The following is a 16803-nucleotide window of genomic DNA, read 5'->3' on the forward strand; positions in this document are numbered from 1 at the left end:
AACAACTATAAATGATATAACACAAACACTCATAAATCTGCAAAATATAACAATTCTTTAACTTTAATCTTTTATAAATCAACTAAACACACACACTAACTTTAATCTATAATCAATTAACTAAATAAAGACCCAACTTCGTAGATCTAACAATTAAACACAAACCCTAACTTTAATCTTTAACAAATTTACTAAACACAAATCCTAACTTCATAAATCATCGCAAAACCGCTAGAAACAAGTTAAAGCATACGGATTAAAGCCTCAATTGCAACAAAAAAAAAATCGGATTGAGCAACAATATCTCAAAAATAAAAAAATTAAATAAAAGAAAGAGATAGGAAAATCATACGTTGGAACGGATTTGAGGAGAAATTGGTGGTGGAAAGCTAAAAAAATGAAGAAACCTTCGAATTTTGATGAAAACCGTCGGAGTGTTAGAGAGGATTTGTGGGTTTTGTTTGTGTAAAGTGAAGGAGCAGACGACAATAAAGGATATTTAATCCCAGATCTATTCCCGACCACCTTTTCCCGTCGACATGTCGTCTACAAAGGCTATTTAATATATTAACTTTCGTTGACTGACCATTTGGAGGAAAACAAAAATTTACTGGAGGGAAACGAAAATTTATTTAACCCTTTATCCCGACGACTCGCTTTCTGTATAGGTAGTTATTTATAAATATGTTATAATTAATATAAAAATATAAATCAAATAATTTTAAATTTAATTAAAATTATATTTAAACTAATTATATTTAAAATTATATAATTATATATTAATATATAAATATATAATAATTATTAATATATATTTATATATATATATATATATATATATATATATATATATATATATATATATATATATATATATATATATATATATATATATATAATTCCATCGTTAAATTTTTCAGACATTTCGTCGTACAATTTTCCTGTTACATCGTCATACAATTTTTCGGTTACATTTTGTCAACATTTTGTCGTTACACTACACCATCTCATACTCACATATCACCATTATATAGGGATTGCGTCTAGAGATTAGTGATCATTGCTAAATTACACCTTCACTTTCCACTATTACACTACACCGTTAATTACACTCCACCATTACATCGAGTTTAGGGTTTAGAGGTCACTATTACATTCTACCGGTATATCATGTTTAAGTTTTAGGGATCACTATTACATTCAACCATTATGTTACACTATTACATTCCACCATTACATTCCACCATTACATTACACAATCACATTTGACTATTATATTACACTGTTAAATTCTACCATTACAGTACACTGTAACATTATATCATTACATTCTACATTAATTCCCTATCACTACATTACATCGGATTTAACATTATACCATTAAATTACACTATTACAATGTCCGATTTTGTTCTTGGTTCAACTTTCAGACACTTGATACTTTCTTAAAACGGACACTTGGACTACTAACTTGTTTCTTAAAATGGACACTTGATACTTACTTGACCAATTCGGACTACTAACTTGTATATCTCTCATGCTCTTTCTAGGCCTGATCTTGATGAACTTTGGGAATTATTTGTTATCGTTATCTTTCTTCAACAGGGACAAAGGTTATTTCTGACTTCTTCATGCGTATCACATGTTATTCAACATTATGATGTGCATGATGATTCTTCTCATGAGAATCGTCATGAGTGAGAGAACATATCAGGTACATCTACTTTTGAGATGGTACATGATCATCTCAAGAACAAGAGGATATGGGTACGTCGAAGGATGCAGAGGGGGGTAATCAGGATGAATTTGAAGAGTTCCTGCAAGAATCCTCATCGGAAATAGTGGTTGTCAGTGATGCTATCCGAGTTAATGAACTCTGGGTGGACTATGAAGAGAATAAGGAAAAGAACTCGCTAAACGACAATGATGGGAAATATGAAGATAAACCTAAGCAAAAAGAGGGATCGTTTTCCAAGCATCAGTTTGTTAATCTGAAGGTTCCATCAATAGAGTTCTGTGAACAATTTTTGAATGACGTCTACAATCGAGAGGATACTTCCACTCCACCAATTTGCAAAAATATCATTTCCTACAACGGAGATTGAACTTATTAGGGATGAGAAGTCAGGACTTAATATTGAAGAAGAGAGAAAGATTATCAAACACTTTTCCTAGAACAACGAGCCTATCGAATCTTGATAATGGTGGGTAAGTTGTGATGTCGTCTTAAGATTCAGACGTTTGCTTATGTTTAGAGAAAGACACCTTGTAGCAACAAGTTTGAGTATATACGACACCATAACTTCTACCGTTATATTACACCGTAACATTTTACCATTACATTACACAGTCACATCCTATCATTACATTACACACATTCTATCATTACATTACACAGTCACATTCTACTATTACATTAGACCATTTTATTCTACCATTACATTACACTGTTACATTACACCGTAACTTTATACCATTATATTACACCCCTACATTAATAGTATATCATTACATTACATTACATTACATTACATTACATTACATTACATTACATTACATTACATTACATTACATTACATTACATTGGGTTTAAGGTTTATGGTTCATTGTTACAACACACCATTACATACCACCATTACATTACAATGTGTACACTTTACCGTTACATTACTCTGTAACTTCTTACCATTGCATTACACATTCACTTTCTACCATTACATCATACCATTACATTCCATTGTTATATTACACCGTCACATTCCACTGCTACATTCCACCATTATACTACACCATAACTTCTACCATTACATTACACCGTAACATTATACCATTACATTACACCATCATATTCCACCATTACATTACACAGTCACATTCTACCATTACATTACACAGTCACATTCTTCCATTACATTACACACTAACATTCTATCATTACATTACACCGTTAATTAAGTTAAGTTTACACAACAATGTTACGTTATTACAAAATACCATTTACAAAAGTCCACATCAGAGATAGCCCGTCATACATGTCTTCAACACTAGCACCCGTCCAAACTAGAAGTACCTAAACTTGCAAGGGTGAAAATGTGGGGGATTAGCATAACGCTAAGTGAATGGAATCTATGTAATAGATATCGCATAAGCACCACACATGCGAACAAATTCACATACATTCTAACAACCAACTAGCATACAATTTACGACAATACAAGGATCGGATTGTACGAGCACACGAATCCTAGCTAATCGGTCTAGAGTCTACAAATAGTCCTGACTACTCGACTCACAGTATAATTATCCAGACACCTCCGTATGAGGTCAACCGAGCCTGAGGAGGTTGGGTGCATGGACTACTGATTGTGGAGTATAGTTTTGAATGACGCATCCCCTGCGTCTGGATAATTATACTGTGAGTCGAGTATCCAGGACTATCGGTAGACTCTAGCCCGATCAGCTAGGAGTCGTGTGCTCGTACAAACTGCCGATCCTTGTATTGTCTTAAGTTGTATGCTAGTTAGTTGTTAGCATGTTAGTAAATTTGTTCACATGTGCGGTGCTTATGCGATATCTGTTAGATAGATTCCATTCACTTAGAATTATGTTAATCCCCCACATTTCCACCCTTGCAGGTTTAGGTACTGCTAGGTTTGGACGGGTGCTAGTGTTGAGACATGTTTGATGGACTATCTCTGATGTGGACTTTTGTAAACTGTATTTTGTAATAGCGAAACTCTGTTGTGTTACCATTACATTACACAATTTCATTACACCGTAACTTTATACCATTACATTACACCACTACATTAATACTCTATCACTACATTACTTTGAGTTTAAGATTTAGGGTTCATTGATACATCACCATCACATACCACCATTACATTATAACGTGTACATTCTATCATTACATTACACCATAACTTCCCACCTTTGCATTACACCTTCACTTTCTACTATTACATTACCCCGTTACATTCAGTGTTATATTACACCGTCACATTCCACTGCTACATTCCACCGTTATACTACACCATGATCATGAACTAGTTTCGTAACAGAATCCAGGTCGACGATTCTATGATTTCCCTAATTAATTTTTTGATATTTCTAACCTATTTTCTTATCTAATTGTGTTCCATAACCAAAATCATGAACTTTTTTCATAACATTCAATACAGTTAATTTGTAGTGTACCAAAACCAACATAATGGATACTTAGATTCTTTTTTTCAAAATATTGTTTTAACTTAAATAATCTTTATTAAAAAGAAACAAAAAAGGAATTGGGTCAATGTCGAAGACATGTTGTCAGTAAGTTGGCCGGGAATCATTTTTCTGATTTGTGCCGAAACAAAAAAATAAAAATAAAAAATGGGCTGGCATTCCCAACGACATGTCGTCTGGAATAGTTGGCGGGAAATTTTTTCCTTTTTACCTCCAAGACATAAATTTGGAAGACAAATGGGTAAATTATTAGCGACGATTTTCCGACTAGGCTGGTCAACAAAAAAACTACGGAAACTCTGACAAAGAAGTGAATTTTTTGTCGTTTTGCGGAATTATTCCCGACGACACATGTCGTGGGGAAAAGTGTCGTCGGGAATGGTCACTTTTCTTGTAGTGAGATAACATGAGGAGTGGTGAAGTTAACTAAGTAGCTAGTTTGAGTTGAGTCTTGTTTGTGTGTAACTACATGACATTCTTTTCTAGACTTGGAATCTAATTTAACAAGGGAATTAATATATCTATTATGATTTTGATATATCCACTATAAATATATAACAGGTTGTATAGTACAACATAGATATATGTAATAACATGTTGTATGGTACAATACAACATAGATTAATGCATAGACTACAATGGATGTATCAAAAATAATAATGGATATATGATCACCACCCATCAAGAAATGAATAGCCTGTGTATGTTCAATCGCTCATATATATTGTAACAATCGCTCATATATATGATTCTTAACTTGTAGTCAACCTTGTACGAGAAGTCCCCACCTAGCTACGTACTACACCTACGTTTAACATACACACGCACTCACACTCACTCAAGTATGCGTGACTATGTGTAGGTACCACAAGAGATATATTATACGATTATCAATGTGAAAATAAATTTACAGTATATATATGGAGACATACCTCAAGAACATGTGAAGAAACTGCAAATATGTTTTCCTTTTTCATATGGGAATAACATCAGAAACATACTATTATCCCTATGAATTATATTAGACACTACATCTGGCAATATATAGGTTTACTCATTCATGGTCTAAAGCACACATATTAACATTAATTCATTAATTACATTACATTATACTTATTACTTTACTCACCACAAATTAAGGAAACACCAATGACTGAAGACGGTGATGATGAAGATGACGAATAATTTGACACGAAACTTTCAATTAGGTAATCGGTTTGAGAACTTGCGGACGAGTTCACAATTGGTTGAGTAATATTGGTGGTGGCTTCGAGATTACTTGTTATTTGGTCACCTAGTTTAAATGTGTTTTGGCCATGGATTATATCATAAGTTTCCGGTTTAAGGATACCATGATCGTAGAAACTCACTGTGGAGAATTGATTATCAAAAAGTGAAGATGAGTTGACTATGAATGATGGAGGAAGTGGAGGTAGATTGGGAGTGGGATCAATAGAATCAACATGATAAAAACATTTATCAAAATTATTGGTCAAAGGTGGTTGACTTATAACAACTTGTGTTGGTTGACTTATCATATTTGGGTTTGCATCAAATAAACCATCATAATATTGAATATCACAACTGAAAGGAACATGAATGTTGGCTGTCTTCGCATTAGTTAAGGTGGTGGCAAGATTATGACTAGAAAAGTGAGTATGAGCAAGAAGCTTCTTTTTTATACTCGAGTTCCAAAAGTTCTTAACTTCATTATCCGTTCTTCCTGGTAAATGTTTTGCAATTTGCGCCCATCTATATATTAGAAAAAATGTACATTAGAACGTGTACAAATGTAACAAAGTAACATATTGAACTAGCTAATTAACATGACAAATTACAATTCAAATATGAAATAAGAATTCTATGGTGCTACCTATTTCCAAGAATTCGGTGTAGGTCAACAATAAGAGCGGCTTCTTGCGAAGAAAAGCTGCCTCGTTTTAAATCTGGCCTTAGATAATTAATCCATCTCAGTCTGCAACTCTTGCCGCATCTTTGAAGACCTAGCTAGTTCAAAATGAAATTAAAGTTAAAAAGTTATGGATTCACCAAACAAATATATACTTTGTACAAGTAACACATCTATATTTAATTTTTATATGTTTCTTCTAGTGTCTTGCTAGTACTTTCTTGTTAATGTTGTAAGAAAATATAATATTTATGAGAGAAAGACCAGCAAGCTTAGGGACCGAGCTCCAACAACCATGGCCATGTGAAGAAATGTAGTTGATGAGTTTTTCATCTTCTTCAGGTGACCACAAACCTCTTTTCACTTTTTGTTTGTTGCAACAACTATGTCCACCTCCATGTCCCATTTCAATTATCTATTAATCAATAATCAATCTATGTGTTATCATTAAACTTGTGTACGGATTGATATTCAAAACATATCAAGGATGAATGCAAGCAATGACTAGAAAGAAGAAGTCAACCACATATATACACTCAAACTCTAAAAAGTGAGATTGAACAAATAATGAGATCAAACTGAGTGAAATGCAAACACTACATGAGAGAGAATTATATTATAGTAGTGGTAATACAGAAAGAGAAAAGGGCTCCCTTATATAATTGGGTGCTACTCAGTACATACATACATACATACATATATATATATATATATATATATATATATATATATATATATATATATATATATATATATATATATATATATATATATATATATATTAGAACATACATGTAATATTAATTGTATACAGAATTCATATATATATATATATATATATATATATATATATATATATATATATATATATATATATATATATATATATATATACTAGGTTTTTGAGCCTGTGCGTTGCACGAGTGTATAAAAAAATCGTGAAAAATGTAACTTTCAGTTCATATTGGTAAGTAAAAAGGGATGCAAAAAAAAATAGAAAAAGTATAAGAATTATTTAAAAGTCGTTGTATTGACATATTTAAAAAAAAAATTGAGTTTAAAAGGCCGTGGTGTTTATAAATTTTATTTACAACATTGACAAATTATAAAAAATATTTTGAGTTTAAGAGCCCGTGTGATGCAGCTAATTTGTTTTATAATATAATAATATATAATTACCATAAACTATAATATATGATTATAATTTTAGTAGATGAAATTGGACGATGAAAATAAAGGTGAAGGGATGGGTGAAACTATTATTTTATTAACATAATATATAATTTAATACTTTGTTAATATTATAGAGTTTTTTAGCCCGTGCTTTGAACGGGTGTGTAAAAACCTGTGAAAAAAATGTAATTACATTGAGCTCTACTGTTTGTTTCACTTTGTACATTATATTGGTTAGAATTATATTATTTTAGTATTTTATTTATAGTTGTATTCGTATATATTGAAAATTATAAAGTTAAATAAATATAGCTTTATATTTAATTTTAGCTTACGCATATGAGGTATGATCAGATAAACGTAACTACAAAAGCATGCACGTGTATCCGAATTTGGATCCTATAATACGTGGTCGATAGTGTAGTCGTAGACCAAATAGGTGTGTACATATATCCTTTTAACGATTTATGTTTTAAATAAATGGGTATCTTTTTTATGGAAACCATATGTCCATATATATAATATAGATATATAGATATAATATATAGATATAAACATCCTAAAATAACTTTCAACCATAATTCACACAAAAAACTTTTAATTTATATATATGTATGTATGTGTGTGTGTGTATATATATATATATATATATATATATATATATATATATATATATATATATATATATATATATATATATATATATATATATAAGGGCAGGATCAATGGGGAAGTAACCAATTGGGAGGAAGCGGGGGGAAGCAAAAAAAAATTTTCGTTTTTTTGGAATTTTTTTTCCAGGCATCAAGATCACACGAAAATATGAACATTTAGAAAAGACACTTCGTGATGAATGTTATTATTTAGGCGGGAAAACGATCGACAAAAATAACATTCAAGATAATATTGTTCGTGAAGAATGTTAACGTTTTTTTTTCTCATGTTTTGTGAAGTAAAATTTAGCCCGATTTAGAGTTTAGAGTTTAGGGTTTAGAGTTTGGTGTTTTGGGTTATTACATAAACCTAAAATACCAAACCCTAAACCCTAAACCCTAAACTCTAAATCGTTCGTGTTAAAAACTCAATCTAAATCCTAAATCTAAACCCTAAACCCTAAATTTCTAAACCCTAATATTTAAACCCTATAAACCCTAATATCTAAACCCTAATATCTAAAACCTCAACATACGCTCGAAAAACACGATAATTGTTATATATTAGTTCTTCGAGCGTTTTCTCGCCAAAATAAAAACATTTATCACAAAGTGTCTTTATTAAATGTTCATATTTTCATCCAATCTATAATGTTCGTGAACATAGTTTTTTCAAAAAACGAAAAAAAAGATTTTGCTTCCCCCCGCTTCCCCCCGATTGGTTACTTCCCTCTTGATCCTACCACTATATATATATATATATATATATATATATATATATATATATATATATATATATATATATATATATATATATATATATATATATATATATATATATATATATATATATATATATATATAGTGAGGATTCATAGAGAACCAAAGGGGGTAGAGAACCAAGAGAACCAGCAGACTACCTTCAATCTGTATGCAGACTCACCTTCAATCTGCATGCAAATGGAGTCAATATGCGTGCAGATTGAACTTATTTTGTGCAGATTGATCGAACAGATGGAAAATCAATCTGTGATTTTTTTGTGTTTATTCATTAACGTGGTTGAAGGCTGGATCATAATATGTTTTTGATATCTCTTAACAAGTTATGAAATTCTTTGGTATTGTGGTCAAGCTGAACAACAGGCTCTGTTTTTTTGTACGCTATATGATAGATGAATATGGTAGATGCATCTCTCAAAATCAAACCTATAACAAAAATTAACAACGTAAATTTATTAGATTTCATCTCATGAATCTATCTGCAAAGTTTCAGATTCTAACTATTAGATTCGAGCTCGAATTTGTAAGTCAAATATTTGGAGAAAAAAAGTCAACAATTTCTTCATGATTCAAATTCATAATCTGTATGATGTTTCAGCATAAATTGACGATTATCGAGCATTAGATGCAACATTTTAAGCAACTTTCATGTTGGAATTATCATCTAAAACGCCTTCGATTGATGTTACGAATTCATGTTCGTCGTTCATCATATGGTTCGTTGAGTTCGCTGGTACACATGGTTCGCTCACGAACCCTTCACTATATATATATATATATATATATATATATATATATATATATATATATATATATATATATATATATATATATATATGGGTAAGCAAGAAAATCATCCTATGAACGAGCACATTGGCTTCCCATAGAAGGCAAAACCTTGTGTAATCAAGCCATCCGAGCGCGAGACCTGGTACCGGGTGAAATGCGCATTATGCGCACCTTCTAGTCATACTCCATTTTTGAACAATTTGGCATAGCCAAAAATTGAACCTGTGTTGTGTTTTCACTGGGCAACGCGGTGGCTACTCAGGCAAGCCTGCGTGGTTTATATATATATATATATATATATATATATATATATATATATATATATATATATATATATATATATATATATATATATATATATATATATATATATATATATATATATATATATATATATATATATATATGTTGGTCCCTTAATTAACAACAGGAGTATTGTAGAGAGGGGTGAATACAATTTCTTTTAATTAACTAATCAATTAAACACAGTTTAGTATTCAAGCATGTAATTTAAATAGAGTCAAAGGTAATTTTTCAACTGTTATTCTTTATTGATTAAATCACAAAGAATTACAACTATCCTTGGCGGAATGATAGTTGGTTGATACAGATTTACCTAAGTATAGCTATGAGGATAAACTTAAAGCTATTACACGTTTTGGACTCTAAATAAATAAACCCACACTACTAGTTGTTACAATAGTGAATACAACAATTTATAGTAGTCCTATTAATCGTGTAATGATTCTATTGTCCACTAGTACATAGGATGTCTGTACTTATGGGGACAACTGCATCAGAGGGCGTGCTCTCCTCTTTTCTCTTTGGTAGCTATTTGCAGGAACACTCTAATTCGACTTGGCAGCACTATTTGTTTAAACAAATAGAATGTTGTATTCTCTAGGCGTTGACAAAGTATAACACATGTATGCACATGCGTTAAACTTCTGCATTCCCATGTGGTCTTGTAAGGTCGCTTGTCAGCCACCGACGCGTGTCCTTTTCTGTTCAACTTTGTCTTCGACTTCTGTTGAATAGTACAATTGATGTAGACCACTCAGGAAACCACCATGCTTGTAATGGAGCATGGCTGTCTTATGTTGTATGCTGCTTACCAGGTTTACTGGTTTCTCTTATGCTGAGTCACTTGATATTCTTGAATTGCTGAGTACTCATCCTGTGCTGATTCGAAGAATACACTCTACCTTGTGCTGGTAGATTAGGCAGCATACTGAACACTTGACATAGCAATATTTGCTGTCTATACATAAACAAACTTGTGCTGGCTGCACATAACATTTTAGTGCAAATAAATTACAGTTTGTCATAATTAAATCCTTAATTATTTTGGGGACTCAACAATCTCCCCTTATTTGATGATGACAAAACTTATGACATTTAGAGAAAACACTAAAGCCAGTACTGAGGGACCTAATGAAAAATAGGCAGTAAATTTGTTCCTTTTAAGTTTGTTTTTGGGATCTTTTGCTGAGTTATCTATATCTTATAACTTGATATGATTTTGAAGATAAACTCATTTCATTTTCATTACAACAGAGTATATACAGTAATTACATAGCATCATAATGAACAATGAATTAACAAAAGATACAATTTGAGCACTAGAAGGCTATCTGTCTCTATCTTTATCTTTTTCTAGTTCAACACCAGATAGCTCTTCTTCTTTCACTTTCAAGGTAGCCCAGGCTTCAGGAAACAGGTAAGGCAGCTCAGCAGGGTCATAAACTGGAACATGAGGAGGTAGAATGATGTGATCTCTTCTGTGTGGGCCTTCACTGTGACGACCCGGAAATTTCCGACTAATTTTAGACTTAATCTTTATATTATTTTGACACGATAAGCAAAGTCTGTAATGTTGAGTCACAAATATTTTGAACTATTTCGTATATTCTATTGACTATCGACCATTCGAGACGATTCACGAACAACTATTTGTAAATAGATAACATATATATTTAAATAGGTATTTATAATTTAAATATAATTTAGAATATTATATAATATGATTATTAGGATTTATATTGTAAAATAAATAAAATAAAATGCAATTAATGGAAACTATAGAATATATAGATATATATATATATATATATATAAATATGTATATAAATATTACTTGTAAATATATAAAGTTATATTAAATCTATTTGTTTAAAAATATATAATATATTTGTTTTAGTAATTAACTTTGCTATTTTAAAACTGTTTATATATAGAAAGGGAATATAAATGATTTTGAGCTTAATTAGTAAACGTCAGTAATACTCGGTTGACATTTCGTTAGCGTTCATATAGATTTAATATAAGTTTATGATGGATTAAAATAAAAACTGAACTGTAAATCGATTACGAAGATTTTAGATTTGTTAAAAGTATTTTTACCTTTTTAAGTTTAAATATTAGTACTCCGTACATATAAATCAGAACAGAAAATAAATAATTTTCGAAACTTTTTGATCAGGTTTCAAACAGGTAATGAGTGAAATAATTAAATATGTTTAATCTAAAAATTTGAGATTTTTAGGGACACTTTTATACATTAACTGTTTAGCAATGGACACGATATGACAATCCGGGATACTCTGTCGGTAGAGTAATTACAATGATTAAGCCTGCTCAACTATTGTAATTACTATTTGAGGTTACTGTTCTTCTTTTTGATATTCACCGAACCACACTTCTCTTTTATATATATTCTTACATATTCATATGCATATACATACTTGTGAGATGAAACCACTTTTCTTTCTTCCATCTCTTGTCTTTCTTTTCGACAACCAACTCAAACCCGTCATCACCTTCACTCGATCTCCAACCACCGGAGACCACCATGAAACCTATAGCAACCACCACTGGTTAAATCACCCATCGACACCTAAACCACCCTTTTTATGACAGCACAACCGCCACCATTTCATCACCTTTGTAACCACCACTTCACCACCTTTAGAAACCACCACCACCGAACCCACACCTGCTGCAACCATTGTTTCTGCAAACTGTCACCATCACCAAGTTTGAACACCATCTGACCACCATCACTTCGAAACCACCATAACCACCGAAGTATTTTTTTTTTCTATTTTCGTTTGAACCACAAATAACTACCATCATTATTTCATGTGGTTTTCCATCCTCAAGACCACTGTAAAACAATCACTACTCGATACTATTGCGGCTACTTTATGTTTCTGTTAATCCATGTTTCTGATCGAACAAGCAATATGAAAAGGATGATACGTTTGTTGTTTCTACTTCCTGTTCGTTGCTACAACAACCGTACCTACTTCTGTTTCTTAAAACTATAAACGAGAGTGATATGATGATGATGATATGCACATGTTGATACGCGTTACATGAACTGTTTTTGTTATTTTTTTCTCTCGACAAACAAACACCGAAACCCAGTTCAAATTATAAATATTGCTACTAACTTTATGGGTTTTGCTTTAATAAAGATGTGGCCCTATTTTCTTTTTCTTTTGGGTTGCAGTAAGAGCCAACACCCTCACATGTCCACTAGTTCTTTTTAAAAAAATAAAAATAAATAAACCTTAGGTCATCGAACTTACAGCTTGTTCTATATTTTTTTTCCTGCTTCGATTGAACACAAACACAACACCATCTCTGTAGTGACCCGAACTTTTCCATGTTTATATATATTAAATGAAATTGATATTTACATGATTAAGTGTTTCTAACATGTTAAGCAATCAAACTTGTTAAGACTTGATTATTTGAAATGAGTTTCATGTAGACAATTGACCACCCACGTTGACCGGCGATTCACGAACGTTAAAACTTGTAAAAACTATATGATGGGATATATTTGATTATATATATAGTTAACATGATATTATGATAAGTAAGTATCTCCATAAGTATATTAACAATGAGTTATATACATAAAAATGAGACTACTAAGTTAAGAAACTCGAAACGATATATATATAACGATTATCGTTATTACAACGTCTTACTAAATACATATGTATCATATTAAGATATTGTTACACTATATTTAACATGATAAAATGATAATTATATATGTTAACAATGAACTACATATGTAAAAACATGACTACTAACTTAAGGGTTTCGAAACGAGACATATATGTAACGATTATCGTTATAACGACATTTAAATGTATATATATCATATTAAGATATAATAATATATCATAATATCAAGATAATATAATAATTTAACATCTCATTAGATATAATAAACAATGGGTTAACAACATTAAATGAGATCGTTAACTTAAAGGTTTCAAAACAACACTTACATGTAACGACTAACGATGACTTAACGACTCAGCTAAAATGTATATACATGTAGTGTATTTAGATGTATTAATATACTTTTAGAAGACTTCAAAAAATATATCAAAACACTCATACTTAACAAAAATGGGTACAGTTACATTCCCATTCTTTTTTTTTTCATCAAGAATTCTAGTCGTATTCATACCCATATTATACACAGCTTCTAGACGCACTTACTGTGGGTATATACTAATAGGAACTAGCATGGGATTCCACACTTGATTATGTCATGTATGACTAATCAATTTTAACTTCTACCATGAACTAGTCAACTAACTAGAACTCCTTTTAACCCCACTCACCACTCACCACTCACCACTCACCACTCATCATTCACTCCATTTCACTTCCAATTCTCTTTCTAATTCTCTCTCAACACACACACACACACACACACACACACACACACTTATGAACAAATTTTTCCAGTAGCTAATCATCATCTTCATCAAAAATTACTTCAAGAATCAAGCTATAATCATCTTAGGAAGAACACTTCAAGAACACTTCGAAAATCCTTTCAAGTTTACTAGTTTACATTCAAGCTTTCTAATCCATTCCAAGTAATCATCTAAGATCAAGAAACCTTTGTTATTTACAGTAGGTTATCTTTCTTCTTCAAGGTAATAATCATATTCAAACTTTGATTCAATTTCTATAACTATAAACTATCTTAATTCGAGTAAAAATCTTACTTGAACTTGTTTTTGTGTCATGATCCTACTTCAAGAACTTTCAAGCCATCCAAGATTCTTTGAAGCTAGATCATTTCTTGTCACTTCCAGTAGGTTTACCTACTAAACTTGAGATAGTAATGATGTTCATAACATCATTCAATTCATACATATAAAACTATCTTATTCGAAGATTTAAACTTGTAATCACTAGAACATAGTTTAGTTAATTCTAAACTTGTTCGCAAATAAAGTTAATCCTTCTAAATTGACTTTTAAAATCAACTAAACACAAGTTCTATATCTATATGATATGCTAACTTAATGATTTAAAACCTGGAAACACGAAAAACACCGTAAAACCGGACATACGCCGTCGTAGTAACACCGCGAGCTGTTTTGGGTTTGATAATTAAAAACGATGATAAACTTTGATTTAAAAGTTATTCTTCTGGAAAAATGATTTTTCTTATGAACATGAAACTATATCCAAAAATCATGGTTAAACTCAAAGTGGAAGTATGTTTTTCAAAATGGTCATCAAGACGTCGTTCTTTCGACTGAAATGACTACCTCTTACAAAAATGACTTGTAACTTATATTTACGACTATAAATATATACTTTTTCTATATAGATTCATAAAATAGAGTTCAATATGAAACCATAGCAATTTTATTCACTCAAAACGGATTTAAAACGAAGAAGTTATGGGTAAAACAAAATTGGATATTTTTTGATTGTTGTAGCTACGGGAAATATTGTAACAATTCTATACAAATCATAACTTAACAAACTTATATTGTATTATTCATGTATTCTAATATATATTATGTAATCTTTGGATACCATAGACACGTATACAATGTTTTGACATATCATATCGACCCATCTATATAATATATTTTGGAACAACCATAGACACTCTATATGCAGTAATATTGGAGTTAGCTATACAGGGTTGAGGTTGATTCCAAAATAATATATATAGTTTGAGTTGTGATCTAGCCTGAGGCTTGTATACACTGGTTCGTGGATTGATCCAAGATAATTTATATTTATTTCTGTACATCTAACTATGGACAACTAGTTGTAGGTTATTAACGAGGACAGCTGACTTAATAAGCTTAAAACATTATAACGTATTAAAAAATGTTGTAAATATATTTTGAGCATACTTTGATATATATGTACATATTTGTATAGGTTCGTGAATCGACCAGTGGCCAAGTCTTACTTCCCGACGAAGTAAAAATCTGTGAAAGTGAGTTATAGTCTCACTTTTAAAATCTAATATTTTGGGATGAGAATACATACAGTTTTATAAATGTTTTACGAAATAGACACAAGTAAATAAAACTACATTATATGGGTGAATGATCGAAGCCGAATATCCCCTTTTTGCTTGGTAGCCTAACAATTAGTAAACCGATCTTCTAATTGACTCGAACCCTAAAGATAGATCTATTGGGCCTAACGAACCCCATCCAAAGTATCGGATGCTTTAGTACTTCGAATTCGTTTATATCATGTCCGAAGGATTTCCCGGAATGATAGGGGATATTCTTATATGCATCTTGTTAATGTCGGTTACCAGGTATATGAATGATTTTTATCTATATGTATGGGATGTATATTGAAATATGAAATCTTGTGGTCTATTATTGCGATTTGATAAATGTATAGGTTAAACCTATAACTCACCAACATTTTTGTTGACGTTTTAAGCATGTTTATTCTCAGGTGATTATTAAGAGCTTCCGCTGTTACATACTAAAATAAGGACAAGATTTGGAGTCCATGCTTGTATGATATTGTGTAAAAACTGCATTCAAGAAACTTATTTTTGATGTAATATATTCTTATTGTAAACCATTATGTAATGGTCGTGTGTAAACAGTATATTTTAGATTATCATTATTTGATAATCTACGTAATGCTTTTTAAACCTTTATCGATAAAATAAAGGTTATGCTTGTTTTAAAAAATGAATGCAGTCTTTGAAAAACGTCTCATATAGAGGTCAAAACCTCGCGACGAAATCAATTAATATGGAACGTTTATAATCAATATGAACGGGACATTTCAGTTGGTATCCGAGCGTTGGTCTTAGAGAACCAGAAATTTGCATTAGTGTGTCTTATCGAGTTTGTTAGGATACATTAGTGAGTATGGACTTCGACCGTGTTTTCTTTAAAAAAACGATTGCTTAACACTTTTGTTGGAAACTATATATTATTAACATGT

The 16803-nt window shown here is 31.1% G+C and overlaps 1 protein-coding gene across 1 annotated transcript; it reads right to left on the reverse strand.

Annotated features, from left to right (window-relative positions):
- Positions 1–5351: 5351 nt before the first annotated feature.
- Positions 5352–6545, reverse strand: LOC139892721 (uncharacterized). Its single transcript, XM_071875840.1, has 3 exons — positions 6404–6545; positions 6104–6233; positions 5352–5982 (listed from the first exon to the last, which is right to left on the reverse strand). Exons 1-3 carry the CDS (start codon positions 6543–6545, stop codon positions 5352–5354), a joined length of 903 nt encoding a protein of 300 aa, XP_071731941.1.
- Positions 6546–16803: the final 10258 nt, after the last annotated feature.

The sequence above is a fragment of the Rutidosis leptorrhynchoides genome, chromosome 2, assembly GCF_046630445.1.
Source record: "Rutidosis leptorrhynchoides isolate AG116_Rl617_1_P2 chromosome 2, CSIRO_AGI_Rlap_v1, whole genome shotgun sequence".
NCBI lineage: Eukaryota > Viridiplantae > Streptophyta > Magnoliopsida > Asterales > Asteraceae > Rutidosis > Rutidosis leptorrhynchoides.

Excerpts from the sequence above, each read along its gene's own strand:
- LOC139892721 (XM_071875840.1), bottom strand. The coding sequence starts at position 6,545 with ATGGGACATGGAGGTGGACATAGTTGTTGCAACAAACAAAAAGTGAAA. Across the intron at positions 6,234-6,403 it reads CTCGGTCCCTAAGCTTGCTG|GTCTTCAAAGATGCGGCAAG; the intron begins GTCTTTCTCTCA and ends TGAACTAGCTAG. Across the intron at positions 5,983-6,103 it reads CACCGAATTCTTGGAAATAG|ATGGGCGCAAATTGCAAAAC; the intron begins GTAGCACCATAG and ends TCTAATATATAG.